This window comes from Myotis nattereri, assembly GCF_964212035.1.
Source record: "Myotis nattereri genome assembly, chromosome: 2".
NCBI classification, from domain to species: Eukaryota; Metazoa; Chordata; class Mammalia; order Chiroptera; family Vespertilionidae; genus Myotis; species Myotis nattereri.
In genome coordinates, this window is record NC_138076.1 from 208,548,505 (window position 1) to 208,569,494 (window position 20,990).

At 59.5% G+C, this 20,990-nt stretch overlaps 1 protein-coding gene across 2 annotated transcripts in view; it reads left to right on the top strand.

The window, feature by feature from the left end:
• Window positions 1-18,435, top strand: part of CYTH4 (cytohesin 4) — a 29,801-nt gene extending 11,366 nt beyond the window's left edge. The window contains exons 5-13 of one of the 2 annotated variants that reach the window (XM_081084264.1): window positions 1,833-1,951; window positions 3,254-3,334; window positions 4,666-4,874; window positions 6,604-6,752; window positions 12,285-12,396; window positions 14,394-14,470; window positions 14,828-14,899; window positions 15,230-15,384; window positions 16,657-18,435. In XM_081084264.1, the coding sequence (XP_080940390.1) occupies window positions 1,833-1,951; window positions 3,254-3,334; window positions 4,666-4,874; window positions 6,604-6,752; window positions 12,285-12,396; window positions 14,394-14,470; window positions 14,828-14,899; window positions 15,230-15,384; window positions 16,657-16,729 (1,047 nt within the window). In that variant the 3' untranslated portion in view covers window positions 16,730-18,435. The remainder of the gene's footprint in view (window positions 1-1,832; window positions 1,952-3,253; window positions 3,335-4,665; window positions 4,875-6,603; window positions 6,753-12,284; window positions 12,397-14,393; window positions 14,471-14,827; window positions 14,900-15,229; window positions 15,385-16,656) is intronic. The other variant, XM_081084265.1, reaches the window with a different exon arrangement.
• The last annotated feature ends 2,555 nt before the right edge of the window (window positions 18,436-20,990 follow it).

Consider the following 20,990-nt stretch of genomic DNA (forward strand, 5'->3'; position numbering starts at 1 on the left):
CCACCTTCGTAATGCTCTCGTTTCCCTCCGCTGACACTATAACCCATCCTGCAGATGAGGAAGCTGAGGCCAGCAGGGCTCAGCCTCCTGTCCAGTCATCCCGGGCACAGCAGCCCAGGCGTGAGGTGGGAGCCAGGAGGTGGGGGTCCGTGATGGCCATGGCCCTGGGCTCCCTGGGCACTAGGCCTGCTTCCTCCTCTGTGGGGAGGGCATCAGACACGAGGACCCTTAGGTTCTGGGGCTCGGTCTCCAGAAATACCTTCCAGACGCGGGTCCGGGGAGCCAGATCTGGCTGCAGGCACAGAGCGCTGAGGACGCAGCTACCCTCTCCCCTCCCCCAGCCCGCCCCTGCCCTGCTGGAGGGCTGCGGGCTCCTTTCCTGTGGGAACACAGACAGAGGAAGCTGAGCTGACACAGAGCAGAGGTGGGCAGGGCAGCCAGGGGCCTGGAAATTCACTGCTCTGGCTCCAAAGGCTACCTGCCCTCCCTGTCACAGGCCCACAGCATCACCCACCCACTCACCCCCCACAGCCTCACCCACCCACTCACCCCCACGGCCTCACCCACCCACTCACCCCCACGGCCTCACCCACCCACTCACCCCCACGGCCTCACCCACCCACTCACCCCCCACGGCCTCACCCACCCACTCGCCCCCCACGGCCTCACCCACCCACTCGCCCCCCACGGCCTCACCCACCCACTCGCCCGCCACGGCCTCACCCACCCACTCGCCCGCCACGGCCTCACCCACCCACTCGCCTCCCACGGCCTCACCCACCCACTCGCCCCCCACGGCCCCACCCACCCACTCGCCCCCCACGGCCCCACCCACCCACTCGCCCCCCACGGCCTCACCCACCCACTCACCTCCCACGGCCTCACCCACCCACTCACCTCCCACGGCCTCACCCACCCACGCCCCCCACGGCCTCACCCACCCACTCACCCCCACGGCCTCACCCACCCACTCACCCCCCACGGCCTCACCCACCCACTCACCTCCCACAGCCCCAGAAATTGGACCCCTCTGCCCCATACCAGGGACCACACACACACACTCACACTCCCCGCCCGAGCACCTGGGAAGGGCCACTCAGGGGTCCCCAGGACCCCCTGCCTTGCATTCAGAGCCCCCCCACAAACTGTCCCCCCAGCTTCCAGAAGCCTCTTTCACCAAAAGGAACATGAAGGACCCATCACAGAAAACCAGGGGCAATCTCTCCAATGCCTAAAATGAGAAGGATGGACTCCGAGAGCCGGAGTCGTGGGGAGAGACGTTGTGATATTGTCAAACCAGAAAAGCAGGTTTTGGTGCGAAGGCGTGACCCGCTCCCACTCCCATCTAGAAAGGGAGAGAAGGCCACCGTGGCACTGCCTACCTCCGAGTGGTAGGACTTGGGCAATTTCTCCTTTTGATTTTGTGTTTTCCTAATTCTTATGCAACGGACATAGATTACTTGCAAGAAAACAAATGAAACACCCTTTTTAAATAATGTGAACTTTTAGGGGACAAAAGGAATGGCTGAATCACTGAATCTTAACATTTTAAATCAATGGAATCATTGACGCTTATAGTCAAAGCGTGTCAGACTGAGGGGAACCCTGGGGAGCATCTGGCATGAACCTGGCAGACACCCCGTCTCTCTTTGCATGCCTCCAGTGATGGGGAACTCACCACCTTACACAGGCAGCTTCTATTAAGGAGGGACACAACTTCCCAGAACAGGCTGTGCCAATGCCAGATGCCAGGCCCCGGGGCTTGGGCCACGGGGGCTCCCTCCCTCCCTCCTCCCAGGCTGGCTGCTCATGGCTCTGTGTACCACGTCCAGGGCATCCAGTATCTCATTGAGCACAAGCTGCTGGCCTCCAACGCCCAGGACATTGCCCGGTTCCTGTACAAGGGTGAGGGTCTCAACAAGACGGCCATCGGTACCTACTTGGGGGAGAGGTAAGGGGACGGGGCCTGAGGGAGGCAGGGAATGGGGTGTGCAGGTGTGTGCACGCAGGTGAGTGTAGATGTGTATGTGCAGGTGAGTGAGGGAGTGAATTATGTCAGGAAAGTCATAGCTCCTGCAGCTTGAGGAGGCTGTCCCTTCCCTCCAGATGCTGAACCAAAGCCTTCCTTCCTTCCTTCCTTCCTTCCTTCCTTCCTTCCTTCCTTCCTTCCTTATTTCCTTCCTTCCTTCTTTCCTTCCTTTAACAGGTAGACATTTGTTAGTATCTATCCTATGCCAGGCACTGTTCTAAGCCCCGGATTTAGACCAGTGACCAAGACAGACAAAACTCCTGCCCTCGGGAAGGACAGATTCCAGTGGGGAAGACAGATTCCCAAATATGTAAAACCTGTTAGAAAATTATAAATTCTTTGGAGTCCAAATAAAGCAGGGATGGGAGGTGAGAGGGGCTGGGGACCACAGGGCAAGGGCTGTGACTTTAGCACGGACAGGAATGTCTCATGGAGGGGGATGTTCGACTGAAACTTAAAGGGGGAGAGCAGGGTAGACATCTAGGGGAAGAGCATTCCAGGCAGAGGGAACAGCATGTGCAAAGGCCCTGAGGCAGAAACATGCGCGAGGAACAGCAGGCTGGCAAGACTGGAAGAGAGCAAAGGAAGGAGGGAGGAAGTAGTAAGTGACAAGGTGGGTGTCCATTGGGGGCTCTGGGCAGAGGAGTGTCGAGAGAACCCCTCTGGCTGCTGGGTTGGGAGGCTGGGACTGCAAGGGACCCAGGTGGAGCTGGGCCAGCGAGCCAGCCACCCTTCTCCCAGGCTCCCCAGAGGACCCATTTCTCCTGAGCGAGCAGGGAGCATGGGTGGCGAGAAGGGCAGCACCCCCTGGTCTAAGAGCCGGGAAGAGGGAGGCACAGGGATCCGCATAGTCATCTCGGTTGCACAGATCAGGACACTGGGGCTGGGGGAGATCCAGTGGCTTGAGTGGCGTCCCAGGCGGGCAGTGACAGAGGGAGGGTCTGACTCAGGGGAAGCCCTCCAAAGCCAGGCTCGCATCCCGAGTGAGAGCAGCGCTGGTGAGCGGTGGGCGTGGTGGGGGTCTGTTCAGGTGTGGGGGGGCACGGTGTGCATGTGGGAGCGGGTGCTGTGGGGTCAGACAGATGTGAGCAGGCCAGATAGAGGCTGGACCCAGAAGGAGGACATCTGTCCCCTCCTGTCCCTCCCCCACCTCCATCCCCTCCAGGCGGTTCATACCAGAAAGTTCCCCAATGCATCCCACTCTCCCTTCTGCCCCCTCCCCAGGGACCCCATCAACCTGCAGGTCCTCCAGGCCTTTGTGGACTGCCACGAGTTCGCCAACCTCAACCTCGTCCAGGCCCTCAGGTGAGTGGTCCAGGGCCTGCCCACGATGGTGGCACAGCCAGGGTGGGGCTGCTGGGGGCATCACGAGCCACACGGCTAAGAGCACAAAGTGTCAGGAGCCAAAATGAATGAATGGCAGTGCCCGCCGCATGCAGCTGGGGCTGCTGAGACAATTGGCTGGACCACCTGGAACGGCACCTGGTTCATTTCTGCTGCTGCTGCTGGTATTACTATGTTACAACATTACTATAATAATACTTAATCACTGGAATTGTTATTACGATTATTACTGCCATTCCCACTACTTTTCAGAATAGTGCTTGTTTTATTTATTTTATTAATACAGCTTAGCACGTATTGCATTATTATTACTTATTATCCTATATAATAAAAGACTAATATGCAAATTGTCCCCTCGACTGGGAGTTAGACCAGCAGGTGGGGCTGGCCAACCATTCTCGGCCCCTCCCCCTGGCCAGCCCTGCCCCCAATCGCCCCCCTCCACCCTGATCAGGGGTGGGGCCGGCCAACCAACTGCCTTTGGCCCCTCCCTCAGACAGGCCAGCGGACCCCACCTGTGCATGAATTTGTGCACTGGGCCTCTGGTTTTCTAATAGAATATTATTGTGCCTACTTTATTTTTACAATTACAGAGGCATTATAGCATATCTGTTAGGAGCACAAACTCTGGAGCCAGACTGCCCAGTTCATATCTCCGTTCTGCCACTCACCCCCTGTGTGGTTTTGGGCAAGTCACCAAAAACCTCGCAGTGCCTATTTCTTCATCTGTAAAATGGGAATAATAATAGTACCAACCTCATGCAGTTGTGAGAACTAAATGAGAACGTGCTTAGAATCGGGCCCACAGTAAGTGTTTAGGGAATCTTGGAAAATTAGCTCCCAAAAGGGGGCCTTTGAGCTGGGCTTTAAAGGATGAATAGGAGTTTTCAAGGCAGAGAAGAAAGGAGCCACCACTATGCAGGCAACGTGGCCTTCCCTCTAACTCATGCTCTTTGAGAGAGAGGGCTAGTTTCCAATAGTCATTCGCTCACTCATTCACTCACTCAACAAGGCCTATGGAGCAGATGCTGGGTGCCTGGGGCTGGCCCAGGGCCCACAGTCAGACCGCAGTACCTGATGGCCAGGCAGGGAGAGCTGCAGAACCCGGGCAGCAGGGAGTCCCGCTCCGGCTGAGGTGCACTGGGCCACAAAAGGTGCGAGGACTCAGACGGGCAGCGGGCAGCACAAGCTCAGCTCTGTATTCTGGGGGAAGAAAAAAACAGGCATTTCTTGGAAACCTCCTGCATGCCCGGTGCTTGCAGAGCTTGGCTGACAGATTCGCCCGTTTACAGGATAAAGAGACCAAGCCTGGGAGAGGCAGACTGGCTTGGCCAGGGTCCCCGAGAGCCCCACCCACCCCGCTGCCCACAGCCCTGTTCCTCCCCCAGGCAGTTCCTCTGGAGCTTCCGGCTGCCGGGCGAGGCCCAGAAGATTGACCGGATGATGGAGACGTTTGCCACTCGCTACTGCCTCTGCAACCCAGGCGTCTTCCAGTCCACAGGTGCCCGTGTGGGGCAGGACCCGGGGCTCTGGACCCCCTTAAGCCAGCGGTTCTCAACCTGTGGGTTGCAACCCCTTTAGGGGTCGAACGACCCTTTCACAGGGGTCGCCTAAGACCATCGGAAAACACATATATAATTACATATTGGTTTTGTGATTAATCACTATGCTTTAATTATGTCCAATTTGTAACAATGAAATTGGGGGTCACCACAACATGAGGAACTGTATTAAAGGGTCGCAGCATTAGGAAGGTTGAGAACCACTGTCCTTAAAACCTAGAGCGCCGGGGAGCGCGATTGCGCTCCTCCTGTCTTTTGCCAAAAGTGCCAGGAGCGCTATCAAAACTTCGAAATGGCGCCCGTTCTAAATCTGCTTTTATTAGTGATGATGATGATATTGCTAAGTATGTCAATGTAGTAAAGGTTTCCTTAACTTCATTGACTTGCGATTCATAATTTTTTTCCTAAACTGCTGTAAAATCAGCAAAAATGCTTTGGCAATTTTAGCATAGTTCCTAGGATATTGGTTGGCACTCAAAGGGTTAGGCATCGCCAGGCACGGATCTGCCTCCCAAAGCACCATGCTTACCCCACTCCCTCTGGTTTCTCCCAAGTACCCAGACCCTGGGAGCCCAGATCATTCCAAGCCCTCACTGAGCACCAGCCCTGTGCCAGCCCCTCTACTGGGCACTTGTTGGGCAGAGCTGCCACTCATGCTCCTCGGGGGAGGAGGCAGGAAACCATGGCCCTGGGTGCTGGGCAGCAGCACCTGTCTGAGGGCAGGGACTGGGGAGTCAGCATGTCCAGGATGGCTTCCCAGAGGCAGTGGAGTCTGAATGGGGTTTTGAAGGATGAATGAGAGTTCTCCAGAAGATCAAGGGCCGTGGTCGGCAAACAGCAACTTGCGAGCCACATGTGGCTCTTTGGTCGCTTGAGTGTGGCTCTTCCACAAAATACCATGTGCGGGCGTACATGTACAGTGCGATTGAAACTTCGTGGCCCATGCGCAGAAGTCGGTATTTTGTGGAAGAGCCACACTCAAGGGGCCATAGAGCCACATGTGGCTCACGAGCCGCCGTTTGCCGAGCCGCAGTTTGCTGACCACTGGTCAAGGGGATAAAGGGCAGTTTGAGCAGGAGTTCTAGTTCAAGCAAAGGCCCTGGGCAGGACATAGCCGGACTTCCCTGGCTCTGAACACACACCCCAGAGCAGCAGTCACCTCCCTCCCAAATGCTCCGCCCAGCGCGCAGCCTCGCTGCCTCGCACGTGAACATCTGGATCTGAGAACAGGCCCCCCCCCCCCCATGCGGCCAGATTACCAAGCAGCACTGACTAAGCCCTGAACAGTGGTGCCAACAATAAGTGCTCCCCGAGACCCGGGAGGCAGAGAACAGCGTGGGCAGAGGGGCTGGCGGGCTCGGTGGGGCGGAGCGCTGGAGCTGAGGACCTGACTGGGTAGAAAAGGGGAGGGCAGGGGAGGGGACGCCTGGCAGGGGCCCCGCAAGAGCAAAGGTGCAGGGGTGGGAAGCACCCCGGCCTCCTGGCTGTGGCTGCGGGAGTGGCTTTGGAGCAGGGAGTCCAGTAGGAGTGGAAGGTGAGCCCGGCCTCGAATGCCAAGCCAGGAGGAGAGGGGGCCCTGGAGAGGCCGACCCTTGGTCCCTAGGAGGAGCCGGGGCAGAGGAGGGGGAGCGGCCAGGGCAGGCTCTGACCCGCTGTCCCCACCCGCAGACACCTGCTACGTCCTGTCCTTCTCCGTCATCATGCTCAACACCAGCCTCCACAACCCCAACGTCCGGGACAAGCCGCCCTTCGAGCGCTTTGTGTCCATGAACCGCGGCATCAACGCCGGCAGCGACCTGCCCGAGGACCAGCTGCGGGTAAGGGGGCGTGGCCTCGCCAGCCCCGCCACTGATGGGCAGCCCGAGGGGGCTCCTCTGAGCTGAGCCATCGGGTTGGCGACTGTCTGGAGACGGACCCCCGTAAGAGGCTGGTCCTGGGATCCCCCTCCCACGTGGCCCCCATGTTCAGAGATGGACCACCCAGGAGGCCCTGCCAGGCCTCAAGCTTTACGGGACTCTGGCACCCACCCTTCACACCTTCCGGAAAGGGCGCCTCACGCAGCCCGCCTATTGCTTGGAATCCCAGGTTCTTAGATGCTGAGTGCGTCAGAGCTGAAAACCCTCACGCTCTTCCCCCTTCGGAGGGAGGAAATTGAGGTCTCCCGCAGGCCGCACGTCAGCTCCAGAGCTGAGCAGAGCCCAGGGCTCCCATCTCCTCGTCAAGCAGCGCCTGCCCGCCCCGCCACCCCGCTCCAGGCCCGGTGGAGTACAGCCCTGGGTGACTCGTGCTGTGCTCGCCATGGGAACACGGCCATGGAGACACAGAGGACACAACCTCCCTCTCCTGGGGGCAGGGAAAGGTGTCGCCCTAGAAGGCTCCACAGAGGGGGTGACTTTGAACTGGGCCTTGCAGATTGAACAGGAGTTTCCCCCGAGGAGAAGCAGAGAAAGGTCCCTTCCGAAAGAGGAAGCAGCCAGAACCCAGGCCTGGCCTGGGTAGGGGAGGGGAGTCCGGATTGGCAGGCTGGGGTGTGGGTGCCCGTGGACAGTGATGGGCGGCATGGTGGGGCCAGAGCGTCCAGGCCTTTGGACGGCAGCCTCGGGAGTTGGCCTGTTTTCTATGGGCCACAGGGAGTCGGGAGCAGTTCTGCAAACACTGGCGTGAGATTCAGAGCCTGGCTCAGCACAAATGAATGGACAGTTCATTTCTCGGAGTGGACATGCCCAGAGCTCCATAGAGCCCCAGTTCCCTCCAGGCCAGAGCCCGGCAGGTGCGGGGGAGAGTGTGAAGCCCACGCTCCCGGCTTAGCACCATGTACCTCCTGCAGAAGCCAGGGGAGCCTGGGTCCGGAATGAGGCTGGCGCCCCCCCCTGTCTGAGAAGGGCCCTCAGCCCCCCACGCTTCTTAGTCCCAGAAGGGGACATTGATTGTGGTGGGAGCTCTGGTCAGATCTCGCCTCCCCTGTCTGCCTGCCGCGTGACCTTGGGAATGACTCACCCTCTCCCAGCCACCAGCCCCTCATACAACAGGGATGATGGCGCCTGTGTCACGGAGCTGCTCTGAGAGCCAATGTTTTCAATGCAAAGGGCACAGCCCATGCAGGGACAGAGCACGGGCTCAATCGGTGGCTTGTGCCACTGGTAAGAAGAATGAATAATGATTTTAACACCCCGGCACTTAGTAAAACGCCTGAAACATAAAAGGCACTCGAGAACTGTTGACTCATCTCGTCATGGCACTCCCGGCAGGAAGCTGGGCACACGTCTGGCAGTTAATGAGTTAATGGCCAGCCAGCCCAGTCCTGCCCAGCTCCCTGTGCCACAGAGTAGCATCAGCCCCCGGGGGGCCTTTCCCAGCACCTCCCTCCTGGATCTTTGCTCAGTTTAAGCCTGTTGTTGATCACAATCCCTTGCATTTGTGTGGAGCTTGTAACTTTCTGCTCACAGAGCTGGCTGGTCTGTTATCTCAGTTTTGCCTCAGACTCTGCCTGGGGGGTCTGGGAAGGGTTCATCCTCTTCCTTGGCCACTGAGAGAGGCAGGGACGGAGCAGAGCTGAGAGGTCAGGCCACACCTGAGTCCTGGTCCCCACGTCCTGGTACATGACGTTAGGTAAGTGGCTTGACCTCCCTGAGCTCCCAGCTCTCAGGATTAGTGTAGGAAGGGAAGGTATTTAGCAAAGTACCTGGTACAGTTGGAGGGGCTAATTCATCCCGAAGCTCTCGGGGCACACGGAGACCCACCCAGGCCTGGTCCTTGCTATCCAAGGCTTTCACAGGTCGCTGTTGTCGATGGCCGGATGGTGGAAGGGGGGGGGGGGGGTCTCCTTGCCTTCTCTCTGGGCCTCCTCTTCCTCATATGCAAAGCCAGGACTCGGCTTTCAGCACCTTCGGATATTCAAAGTTGGCCCCTTTGCGGAAGGATTCCTCATGGAGCCATCCCAGCCCAGGCCCTGCTGAGGACCTGTAGTGCTTTGAAGAGCCTGATATAGAAATTAAGCTGCTGCAGGTGCAGCCCCTAAAGAGAGGCCAACCCGAGGGCTTGCGGGCCATGAGGGTGCACAGCTGGGAAAGGCTCGGACAGGGGCGCAGTGGGGTTGAGGGACGGGTGGGTCGAGCAGGTCTTCCCTGGCCCTCGTGATGGGACAGGCCACAGTGCCTACGAGACTTGGGGCAAAGACACGGGTGTGGACTCAGAGGATGGAAGATCAAATCCTAGCGCTGCCTTTATGGCTGTATGACCTTGAGTCTGGGCCTCACTTTCTTCATCTACAAAGTGGGCTGATGGCACTGATCCCACGTCATCCTCCCAGAAGCAGAGATAATGCACTTCAAGTCCCTGGCACTTGGCAGATGCTGGAGAAATGAGAGGAATCACTTACCGTGAGAGCGCTGCCCAGAGAGGGAGCGAGGGTGTGAGAGGAGAAGGAGGAGGGTTACAAGTGGAGAAACTGAGGCCGGGCAGGGGAACAGCCTCCCAGTTCAGGGCATCTTCTACTGTGGAGTCCAAGTGACTCCATCAGAACTGGTGGAGCCCAGCGTCTGAGCCCAGTTCCAGAGACTCCACGTTCTCCTTAAGTCTCCCGACCACCTGAGGACTCTGACCCGCTGTCAGAAACCATCCCCAGTTTACAGAGGAGGAAACTGAGCTCCAAGAGGGGTAGCTGGTCAGGGAGGGGTTTCATAGTTTGTGAGGAGTTCAGATTCGAAGCCATGTCTGTCTGATCCCAGAGCCCTTCCCTCTGCAGAGACCAGGGGCACGACTTAGGGACAGAGGACTTGGCTGTGTGTCCCTGCAGACAGTCGCTTCCTGGCTAGAGGAGCTTAAGCTCATGTAACAGAAAAGATCAGGGATCAATATGTCTTCGGGTTGGTCGGCTTCAGGTGTGGCTAGATCCAGGTGCTCAGAGAGGTCGGGTATCGGTCCTGTCTCTCATGCTGTCAATCACCCTCCTCCATGCCAGCTTTCCTCTCAAAGGGGCCCTCCCCAGGCTGTGGCCGGGATGGCTGGCAGCTCCAGGCTCCCATTTTGCTTAGTTTAAACTAAAGTCCCAGAATTCAGGCTGATTGGCTGGCTTCGGTCACCCTTCCCTCCCTGAACCAGTCACTGAGACCAGCAGGATGAGATGCTCTGATGAGCCAGAAGGGACCCGTTCACACCCTGCCCTGGAGCCTGGGTGGGGGCAGTGGGTGTCAATACCCCTGGGCAATCTAGACAGAAAGTGTGTTTGGGGTGGGGTGAGTCCCCAGAGGGACACGGGGCGTGGAAAGGGGATAGATGCCAGTGTCTGATGGTGCCCACCCAGCAGAAGACAGCCTGGCCCAGTGGTTTGGTGGCGGCAGAAGCAGGGGTGTTCGGTTGGGGGGTGGGAGGCTGGTGTTTATAAGGTACAGGAAACGTGGGGAGCTGAGCGGTTTTCCTTGTGGGGGCAGAATGTGCAGGCGGATATGCTGCACGCAGAAGCTGCCAGGGCCCCCAGGGGGTGTGGGGCAGGCTCCCCTGCCCGCCTCCTCCGGCTTCCAAATATTTGTCTGTGCTGACAGCTTCGCTGACAAGGCCTCCTGCTGCAGCCCTTGTTTAACCAGCATGAGCCACCCGGGAGTTCCCAGGGCCAGGCTGGGCCAGGCAGGGCATGGCTGGGAGAAGCAGCAGGCCTTCCGGCTGCTCTGGGGGCTGCAGGGGCTCCAAACAGAGCAAGGTCCCTCCCCTCCCCCGCCCCTCCCTCCCCGCGCTCCTTCAGAAAGACCTTCCCTAAGCAAACACCATTTCTAAAACTTGGGGGGAATCAAGCAGCCCTCGTTAGATTTTTTCATTTAAAATGTTGAGGCAACCATCTGAACAGCAGCGCACACAAACGCGGCAGAAGGAAAAGATTTAATTATCTTGGGGATGGAGAGCCAGCACTGCGTCTGGTTTTCAGAAGCAGAAATAAACAGCTTGGAATGTTTCCCCAAACACTGGGAAGCCTGGGCAGCTCTTACGAAATGAAGTGCCCAGAGGGTCCAACACGCACAAGGATGACCCATCGCCAACACCCACACTCCGAAGGGAGGTCTGAGCCCTGACTCGCACCTCCAGTGACAGGCGCTCCTGCCCCTCCCAGGCTGCTCCTTCCATGTTTCAGCAGCTCTGGCGGCCAGAAAGCCCTCACAGAGAACGGAAATCGCTCCCTGGGACCCCTGCCCCCCAGTCAGAGCCCACCCAGAACAGGTCCTTTGCCTTTGACAGCCGAGGTCAGCGTTTCACCTTGAGAGTCTCCTTCGGCCGGAACAGCCCCAATCCCCCGGGCTCCTCTGTGCCCCCACCCAGGGCACCTGGAAATCCCTGCTGCTGTGCCTGAGCAGGGGTGTTGCCCAAGGAGGCCCTGCCCTTGCCTGCTGTGTCCCAGCACGTGCATCTATGTGCTGTGTGTGTATCTGTCTGCACTTATATGTGTGTATCAACGGCATTCCTATGTGTGTGTGTTTCTATGTGTGTGTGTGTGTGTGCACAAACACGCACGCACAGGTGAACGTGTGGGTGGGTGTACAGGTCCCAGTCACTGAGTGTCCCAGTCACACCGTCACAGGGGTGACAGTCTTGGAAGTGCTCATCTGACCTGTACGCACTTGGCGGAGGGAGTGCAGGCGGGGGCTGTACTCCTCCCTCCTCATCACCTCTGTGACTTGGAGAGGGGGCTCTGACCCTGTGTAGTCTGTTTACTACCCCGGAACCCTGGCCAGCCAGCCTGTTCTCTCCATTTATTGGATAAGGACACAGCAGCTCAGAGAGGTTGAGGGACATGCCCAGGGTCACACAGCCACTGAGTGACGGGGCTGGATTTTAACCCAGAGGGCCCAGTGCTCCTGTCCCACCATGCCGCCGTGCCACTGGCTGGGATTCCAGGCGGGGTGTGTGGGTGGGGGTATGGCTGTGGGTGGGGAGCAGCATCCATTCAGTCAGCAAATAGTTGCCAACCTGCTTCAGGCCAGGCCCTGGGGAAGCTGGGCGGGGGCGGGGGGGGGGACACCCAGGCCTGCCCTGGAGGAGCTCCCCTATTTGAGAAGGTCAAGGCCAGCAAGCAAGCTGAGGTTGGAATACTGATAGCGTGGGGGCCACGCATGCGGCGACCACACAGTATCAGAGGCGCTGACCTCCTCTCGCTCTGCAAGGGAGGTGGGGGGGTGGAGAACCAGGGAGTCTGGGGGAACCCGGGAGAGTCTCCCCAAGAAGGCCAGGGACCCACAATGAGCTACAGGAGAGGAGAGTTTGCCCCAAGGTCCAGTGACCTGCCCGAGGCCACACAGGCCAGGCCAGGCCCCAGCCTGGGATGGACATTACAGCCAGGCCTTTCCCTCCTTCTCTCGGGCCAGAACCTCTTCGACAGCATCAAGAGCGAGCCCTTCTCCATCCCTGAGGACGACGGCAATGACCTCACTCACACCTTCTTCAACCCTGACCGCGAGGGCTGGCTGCTCAAGCTGGGTGAGATGCACGCGCACTCAGGCACACGGGCACACGCAGGCACACACTCAGGCACACTGGGTCACACGGCTGACACACACAGGCACACACTCATGTGCACTGGGGCACATGCTGACACACACAGGCACACACTCAGGCACACTGGGTCATACGGCTGACACACACAGACACACACTCAGGCACACTGGGTCACACGGCTGACACACGCAGGCACACACTCAGACACACTGGGTCACGCGGCTGACACACACAGGCACACACTCAGGCACACTGGGGGCACACGGCTGACACACACAGGCACACACTCAGACACAGACACACTGGGAGCACACAGCTGACACACACAGGCACACACTCATGTGCACTGGGGCACATGGTGACACACTCAGGCACACACTCAGGCACACTGGGTCATACGGCTGACACACACAGGCACACACTCAGTGCACTAGGTCACAGGGCTGACACACACAAGCGCACACTCAGACATACCAAGGCACACACTCATGCACACTGGGGCACATGCTGACACACACACAAGTTGACATGCAACCTCAGGGTGGTGTTGAGCCGGTCCCAGACCTCCTGACTCCCGGTGAAGCTGTCGGCCTGCCCCATCTCTCCATCTGTCTGTCCTGGGAGTGAAGGGGATGGTGGGGGAGGGAAGGACAAGCAGGAAGAGAGGCAAATGCTGACAGACCCACAACCCTTCATCTCCAGTTCCTCTCCCTTCCCGAGGGCCACTGAGGAAGCTAAGGCTCCGTGAAGTGAGGGCACCTGCCGGAGGCCACAGGCAGCAAGTGGCAGATCTTGGTGGGCAGAGGGCGGGGTGTCCCTGAGGACAGAGGGGGCAACAGGATGACAGGAAGTGGCTCAGGGGAGCCTCCCCCAACATGAGGGCCTAGACCTGCAGAGAGGAGCTGTGGTGGGTGCTGCGGTGGTGTGGGCGACAGCTGCAGAGTCTGGTAGGGAACCACAGGGCCCAGCCCCCGCCCCCACTCCCACTCCTGGACGCCTCCAGCAGGGGCCGCTTAGCCGGGCACAGGGGCCTTCTGCGGCTGGCGGGACAGCTGTGACATGGGCAGAGTAATCACTGGGAGGCTTGACTGTGTAGCAAAATGGCCAAGCGCTTGCCTCTGGAGCTCTGCCCCTGGGGGGTTCGAATCTCAGCTCTGCAGCAGGATCTTGAGCAGAGACTTGGTCTCCTCATCTGTGAAATGGGTTAATAACGATCTCCTCACAGGTGCAATTAATAAGTGATTATTATTTAAAACCCTCTAGAACAGCGGTTCTCAACCTGTGGGTCGCGACCCCTTTGGGGATCGAACGACCCTTTCACAGGGGTCGCCTAAGACCATCGGAAAACACATATAATTACATATTGTTTTTGTGATTCATCACTATGCTTTAATTATGTTCAATTTGTAACAATGAAAATACATCCTGCCTATCAGATATTTACATTACGATTCATAACAGTAGCAAAATTACAGTTATGAAGTAGCCACGAAAATAATTTTATGGTTGGGGGTCACCACCACATGAGGAGCTGTATGAAAGTCGCGGCATGAGGAAGGTTGAGAACCACTGCCCTAGACTATTGCCTGGCAAATGAAAGATGAAATGCTCAGCCCAGTGCCAGGCAGGAAGCAGGCCAAGGATGGACCGAGGGGGCGGGCGGCAGGACAGCCCGGGGAGTGGCCAGCCACTGTCCGGGGTCTGATCATGGAGGAGCCTCGCAGGCTGGGTCAGGCAGCTCAGGGAAAACCTGGGGGTGCGGAGCCGCTAAGATTTCTGAGAAAGGAAGGGATAGATCTGGGGGAAGTGCGGCCGGCTAGGAGCTAGGGGCCCGGGGGGGGCGGGGGGGGGAAGCACCCAAGGCCCTGCTCTTCCGGGGGGGGGGGGGGGGAGCATCGCAGCCGGGGGGTGGGGGGGAGGAGGAGGAGGAGGAGGAAGAGGGGGAGGAGGAGGACTGACTCCGAGTCGGCCTCTTGCAGGAGGCCGCGTGAAGACGTGGAAGCGGCGCTGGTTCATCCTGACCGACAGCTGCCTCTACTACTTCGAGTTCACCACTGTGAGCCCGCCCTGCCCCTGCCCCTGCCCCGCACCCCTCTGCCCCTCCAGGCAGCAGTCCCCTCACAGAGCTGGGGCCCTTTGGGATCACGTGATCCACCTCCACACCCATTTTACAGATGAGGAAAACTGAGCTACAGAGAGGAGGAGGGGCTGGGCCAAGGGCCAAGGGATTAAAGTTGGGTCTCCTACCTCCCAGCCAGGGCTCTGTCTGTGCTGCTCCCCCTCCAGGGCTGGACAGAGTCTGGGAAGACAGGGGTCCTCCCCTTGGTTTTAGGGAGCCCCACCAGCTCGCTCCCCTGTCCACACCTCAAGGCTCCAGTTGCTGATCGTGACCTCCCCTCTGGTTCCCCTGCAGGACAAGGAGCCTCGAGGAATCATACCCCTTGAGAACCTGTCGGTGCAGAAGGTGGACGACCCTAAGAAGCCGGTAGGTGCCGGAGTGGGGACCTGGGAGGCTGGAAGGGCTGGTGGGAGGAGAAGGAGGTTGGGCTGGGCTCTCCTGCAGGTTAGGCCAGACCCCGCCCACCTGGGGTGGGGGGCGGGGAGGGGCTCAGAGCTGCCTCCATCTCCCTCCTGAGGCCATGGACCCTTCCGCCTGCCCCCCTGCCTCTCAGGAAGCAGGCCCGGGGCCAGGTGTGTGCTGCTGCTGGTCCACACGGGTCTTACCCAAGGGCCTAGTCCTCCCTGACCTCCTGGAGAGTCCAGCCCAGCCCCCCTCTCCTCCCAGCCCTGCCCTCACCCCGCTGCCTCCCCACAGTTCTGCCTGGAGCTTTACAACCCCAGTTGCCGGGGCCAGAAGATCAAAGCCTGCAAGACGGATGGTGACGGCAAGGTGGTGGAGGGCAAGCATGAGTCTTACCGGATCTCGGCCTCCAGCGCCGAGGAGCGGGACCAGTGGATCGAGGCCATACGGTAAGGGACGCCCAGCTGCTAGGGATGGGCTTCCTGTCACTTCCCAGAAGCCCCTGCTTCTTTCGGGCCTTCTTTCCTGTCTGCAAAGGAGGACGACTCCAGAATCTCCCTCCTGCTTCTGGCATCCAACTCCCTCCCACCCGTACTCTGTGCGCACGTCTCTAGGCCAGCACAGTGCCAGGCGCCAGGGCACAGGGGGGTGCGCACGTCTCTAGGCCAGCACAGTGCCAGGCGCCAGGGCACAGGGGGGTGCGGCACCAGCTCCACGGGGCTGGCGGGAGGCGCAGAGGAGAGGCCGCATGTCCAGCTCCTTGCCCAGCATCTGACATCGGCCGGACTCGGGCAGGCGCTGTAGTTAGTGGCAGGACCCTCAGTGGCCCTGGGGAGACCTGGTAGAGATGGAGGAACAGGCGTTCCCGGCGGGAGGACCAGTGTGGGCAAAGATGAGAGAGCAGGTCAGTGTGTGGCACAGTCCTGGCGGCTGGTACTGGGCAGCGTGGGGCCTGAGTGTGCGGGGACAGGGCACTGTGGGGGCTGAGCAGTGAGAGATGAGGCTGCAGAGGATGGCAAGGCCTTGGCTGCCATGGCAACGAGCTTGGATTTCTGGGGGGGGGGGGGGGGGCTGGGAAGCCACAGGCTGGTAAATAGAGAAGGGGTGCGGCCAGGTGAGAAAGGCTACAGTGTAGGGGCAATGGAGGGACAGGCCATGGAGAGGCAGGGCCAGGTGAGGGGCAGGATAACAACCTTGACTCTGAGCCATGGGGAGATGCGGACCAGTGTCTGGACCGGGGCCATGTCCCAGGAGCTTGAAGGGTCTTTTCCCTCAAGCTTGGCAGCAGCTCTATTAGGCTGCCAGTTCAAATCCATTCTCAGCTCCATTTTACAGATGAGGGAACTGAGGCCCAGAGTGGGGAGGGACTAGCCCAGGGCCACCCTGCCAGTGAGGGGCAGAGCCAGGCCGGCAAGCAGGTCTGACTCCATCCAGGATCTTTCCACCTCCTCCCGGGAGTCTGATGGAGCCTGCAGAGGGGCGCAGGGACATTTGGGGGGCAGACTTCCCCAGGCTTTCAGCTCTCAGCCTCCTCTTTCCAGCCCTGATCATGGGCCTCTGAGTTAGGCCAGCGAGGCCAGACACACCCGGCCTGGTCCCGGGTCCTGGTTGGGGTCATCTGGCCTTTCCCTGCGAAACCTACGCCCCTATCACAAGCGCTGGGAGATAGGACGGCTTGATGCTAGCTCAGCCCCCCACTCTTTCACCTGCTCCCCTTCCAGGGCCAGCATCACCCGTGTCCCCTTCTACGACCTGGTCTCTGCTCGGAAGAAGAAGATTGCCAGCAAGCACTGAGCTCCTGGGAGGGGTGCTGGGCCAGGCGTCCCGGAACCCATGACTATGGTACCTGGAGACCCACCTCCCAGTCCAGGGCACCCTTTCCTGGCTGCAGACATCCTCCCCTCCCCCGTTACTTGGAGCTGACGGGACGGGGAGGCGGAGCTCAGGAAGGTAGGTGGGAACAGCTGAAGGCCCGGATTGGCAATGAGGCCCCTCGGCACCCAGCTGCTGCCAGGAGAGGCCTGAGGAAGCCGGCGAAGGGAAGCCAGCCCCCCCGTCCTCTCTCTGGGCCTCAGTCTCCCTTTCTGTGAACGTCTCCTCGCCCTCTGAAATGCTGTCAGGCCTCACAGCAGGAGGGCTGTGGGGTTCCTAAGCTCCATCCCCAGGGCTCTGTGTGCCTTCTGCCCAGGGCTCACTCCTCCTCCGGTTCTTGGAAAACTGAGGGATGTCTTGGCCCCTCTGGACTCTGTGCTCCCCACCATTGCACCCGGTGAGGGGTGCCTCAGCCCCAGTGCAGGCCCCAGCAGTCAGCCCCTGGCTGCCTCCCTCCTCTCGAACTGCTTCCTCCAGGCAGACCGACAGGATTGCACCAGGTCTCCCTAGGGAGCTTCCAGCTGGAGATGTCTGCACTTGTTTACTGAGCTGGAGGGGACTCTGGACTGGAAGCTGCGGGGAGTCCAGAGCAGAGTGGGCTCCGCCCTCGGGATGTCCATTTCAGGGGAGGCGCCGGCGGGACTCCCCAAGAAAGTGGTGCAGAACATCCCAGACAGATGTACTCGAGCAGGACTGGTGGTACAACCAAGAAGCCAAGAAGAGAGAGCTTGTGAGTGTGGATTCCAGGAAGGCTGCCTGGAGGCAGCGGCCAAGTCGATGAGTGACACAGAAGCTCATGGCAGAGTCTCAGCCAGGCTTCCCTGCGAGACCCCTGAGCAGGTTCCCGTGCTGGTGAGGGGCAGCCCAGCTGGGCCCCGCATCCCGGGACCCTCTGCAGCAGCACGCGGAGAGCTGAGCCGACTCCCCAGCAACTGACAAGCTCTCTGTCTCCAGGGAGGCCCAGCCTGGAGGAGGATTCCTCCCTCCAGCAGCCTTCTTCTCAGAGGCACTTCTCACCCCCTCACCGGGTCCTGGGGGAGCCCCTGGAGGGAAGTTCCCTGAAGGAAGCAGCATATGGGGTTGCCTCTGCCCCACTGCCAGCCTGAGTGGGCGAGCAAGAGCTCGGGGGTTCCCCAGGGGAGGGGAAGCCACCTCTCTTCTCCCCACCGCCACCCCTCCACGGCGACAGGAAGGCGGCTGCCTGGTGGAGGGAGACCCCCCCATCTCTGGGAGTGTGCAAGTGCCTGCTATGAGATGGCACTGAGGAGGCGCTGGGCTGGGCAGCTGCGGGAGGCGGCCTTGCAGGACATGTCGGGGCTTCCCAGACCCCGGGTCAGCCTGGGAGCTGACCTCCACCTCTGCCACCTCACTGGCCCAAGAAGGGGCAGCCAGGGGTCATGGGAGGAGCACTGCTCTGGGGGTCACAGGGTCTGAGGTCCGCTCCTGCCACTGCCATCCGCTGGCTGGCTGTGTGATCTCAGTCCACTCCCGTCCCCTCGGTCCTCAGCGCCTCCCCTCACTGAGGGGGAACCACTGACTATCTGGGCACGAGGAGCATGAATCACTGAGATGAGAAAATAAAGTCATGATCCGCCTCAGGAGTGAGGCCCTGTCCTCTCTCTGTGACCACTTCTGCCGTCTTTGACCCAGTCCTGGCCCTTCACCTTCATCACCTCCCCTGCTGAGGGCAGGAGGGCCAGGCAGGGAAGAGTGGGCACTTTGAGGGGGGCGGGGGCTGGACCCTCACTCTCAGCACACTTGAGGCTGCCACACTGGACAGACATCCCCGAAGGCCGGATGTGCCACAGGGCTCTCTCAGAGCAGGGGTGGGGCGAGCTGGTTCTGCCCAGGCTGGGGAAAGGTGGAAGAACTTCCCGGAGGCAGTGCTGTCTAAAGGGAAAGAGCTGCTGCCTGGGGAGAGAGGTGATGAGCTCCCTGTCTGTGGAGGGATGCAAGCACAGCTGGCTCTAATGACCCTGGGGGGTGTTATAGAAGAGCTTCAAGGTGGTGACCTTCCTTTACTTGTACTTCTTGCAATATTTATTAAATTCCTCCAGGGTCCCAGGCGCTGTTCCAGGCACTGGTGAATCCCTGCCGACTGGGGCTTACATTCTAGTGTTTCTGGAGTCCAACACCCTAGGCAGCCCCCTCCAGATGTGCAGGGTACCCAGGTGGCTCCCAGCCCCCTCTCTGAAATTCCACCAGTGAGTCACTGCACTGATCAACTTACCCACACATGCATTCACTTGGCCCCTGCTTATTGGGTAGCTGCTGTGTACCAGGCTCCACACGCAGAGCCGGGGGTGCAGAGATGACCAAGACAAAGCCCTTGACCTCTAAGGAGCTCAGATCAGGTCGGGGAGACAGATGAGAAAGAGCAGGGACGACCTCTGCTGTTCTGGGGGAGCACAGGGGCCATTGGAGGCTGGGCTGGGCTGAGGGGCAATCTGGGGGGGCTTCTCGGAGGAGTTGTGCTTGAGTGTGGGCAGCCAGGTGGGGGAAAGGACACATACCTGAGAATGCAGTGAGTTCACCTCATGTCTGTTTCCCAAACCGCACCCGCGCGCGCACACACACACACGCACGCACACACACACACACACAGACCGTGACTTCCTCACAGGCCAGACGGTCCCTGCTCAGTGCCTAGGACACAGTAGGTACAAAATAATGGTTGGTCAGACTGAAGTCAACTGAGAAGTCAGCATCAGCAGGTGCAAATGTCTGGAAGCACAGAGAACTGTGGGAAGGGGTGTGCTGCCAGGGGTTGGGGGAATGACAGGAAAGGGGGGCAGGGCCGCATCACAATCCAGGACGGGGAGAGGGGCTTGACTCCCTGGCGCAGGCCCCCTGGCTCCTCCCCTGGGCAGCTTCTGCCCATCTTCCCACCATTCCGCCACTCCTCACTCCGGACAGCAGGGGGCTCCCACCACACATGGATGAGAGGTTCCCAGGTTGCAGTCCCAAGGCCCAGACCGCCTCCCCTGCAGGCATGAGACTCTGCCAGAGCAGAGCCTTGGCCTGGGCAGGCTTGGAGGCGGGGAGGGGGGCAGGGGGGGGGGGGCTGAGGGGGGTAATCTTGTCTAGTTGAACCTGCAGGCTCAGGCTCAAGCAGCCCAACAGGCAGCCACAGCACAGATAAGCACCGGCCTCCCCACCTTCAAGCTGGGCTCAGCCTAGGAGTCAGGACGCCCAGCTCTCACTCTGGCTGTGGGCCCCTGAACTTGTGGCTTCCCCTCCTGAGGCGTGATCTTCCTCCCTGAGGGTTGAGCCAGGTGACCTCCATCATACGAACCTTTAACGGGACTTCCATGTGCAAGGGTGTCTCAGACATGGGTGCAGCACAGCCCCTGCCCTGATGGACTGACAGGTGTGGGAGAGGGGGTGGCCAATGAGGAGGTTTTACAAAAGTGTGAGAGGCCACAGGGGGAGTCCTGAGAGCCACCCAGAGGGCCTGAGTTCAAGGCCCAACTCTACCCTGTGTCTTAAGCAAATTTCCTCAGCTCCATGAGCCTCAGATTTCCTATCTATAAAATGGGAACAATTAAATATATGCAAAAGTACTTAGAACAGTGTTGAGCACCTACTCAAGGTTATGATAAATGCTATTATTTATTACTGTTGTTGTTATTACAAGGCAGAATGTGTACATGCCTTCATGGAGATATAAAACAGGCTGAGGCCATTGGGGGAGGAAAGATTCATGGGGATGTGGGGGTGGAGATCTGGGAAGGCTTATTGGAAGAGGTGCCCATCTATTTATATATAAAGAGCCAGGGGCCATCGCATCTGAAACAATGGAACGGACGACCAAACAGGCTGAGTGGGGCGACAAGGCCAGCAGGGGGGGCAGTTGGGGGCGATCAGGCCAGCAGGGGGAGTGGGGGCAGTGAGGGGCAATCAGGCTGGCAAGGGGGGGAGTTGGGGGCAACCAGGCCAGCAGGGCGGGAAGTTAGGGGCAACCAGGCCAATGGGGGGGGGGGGGCGACCAGGTTGGTGGGGAGGGCAGTTAGGGGTGATCAGGCTGGCAGGGGAGCCAGTTAGGGGCAATCAGGCAGGCAGGCAGGTGAGCAGTTAGGAACCAGTGGTCCTGGATTGTGAGAGGGATGTCTGACTGCTGGTTTAGGCCCGATCCTGGGGATCGGGCCTAAATTGGCAGTCGGACATACCCCGAGGGGTCCCG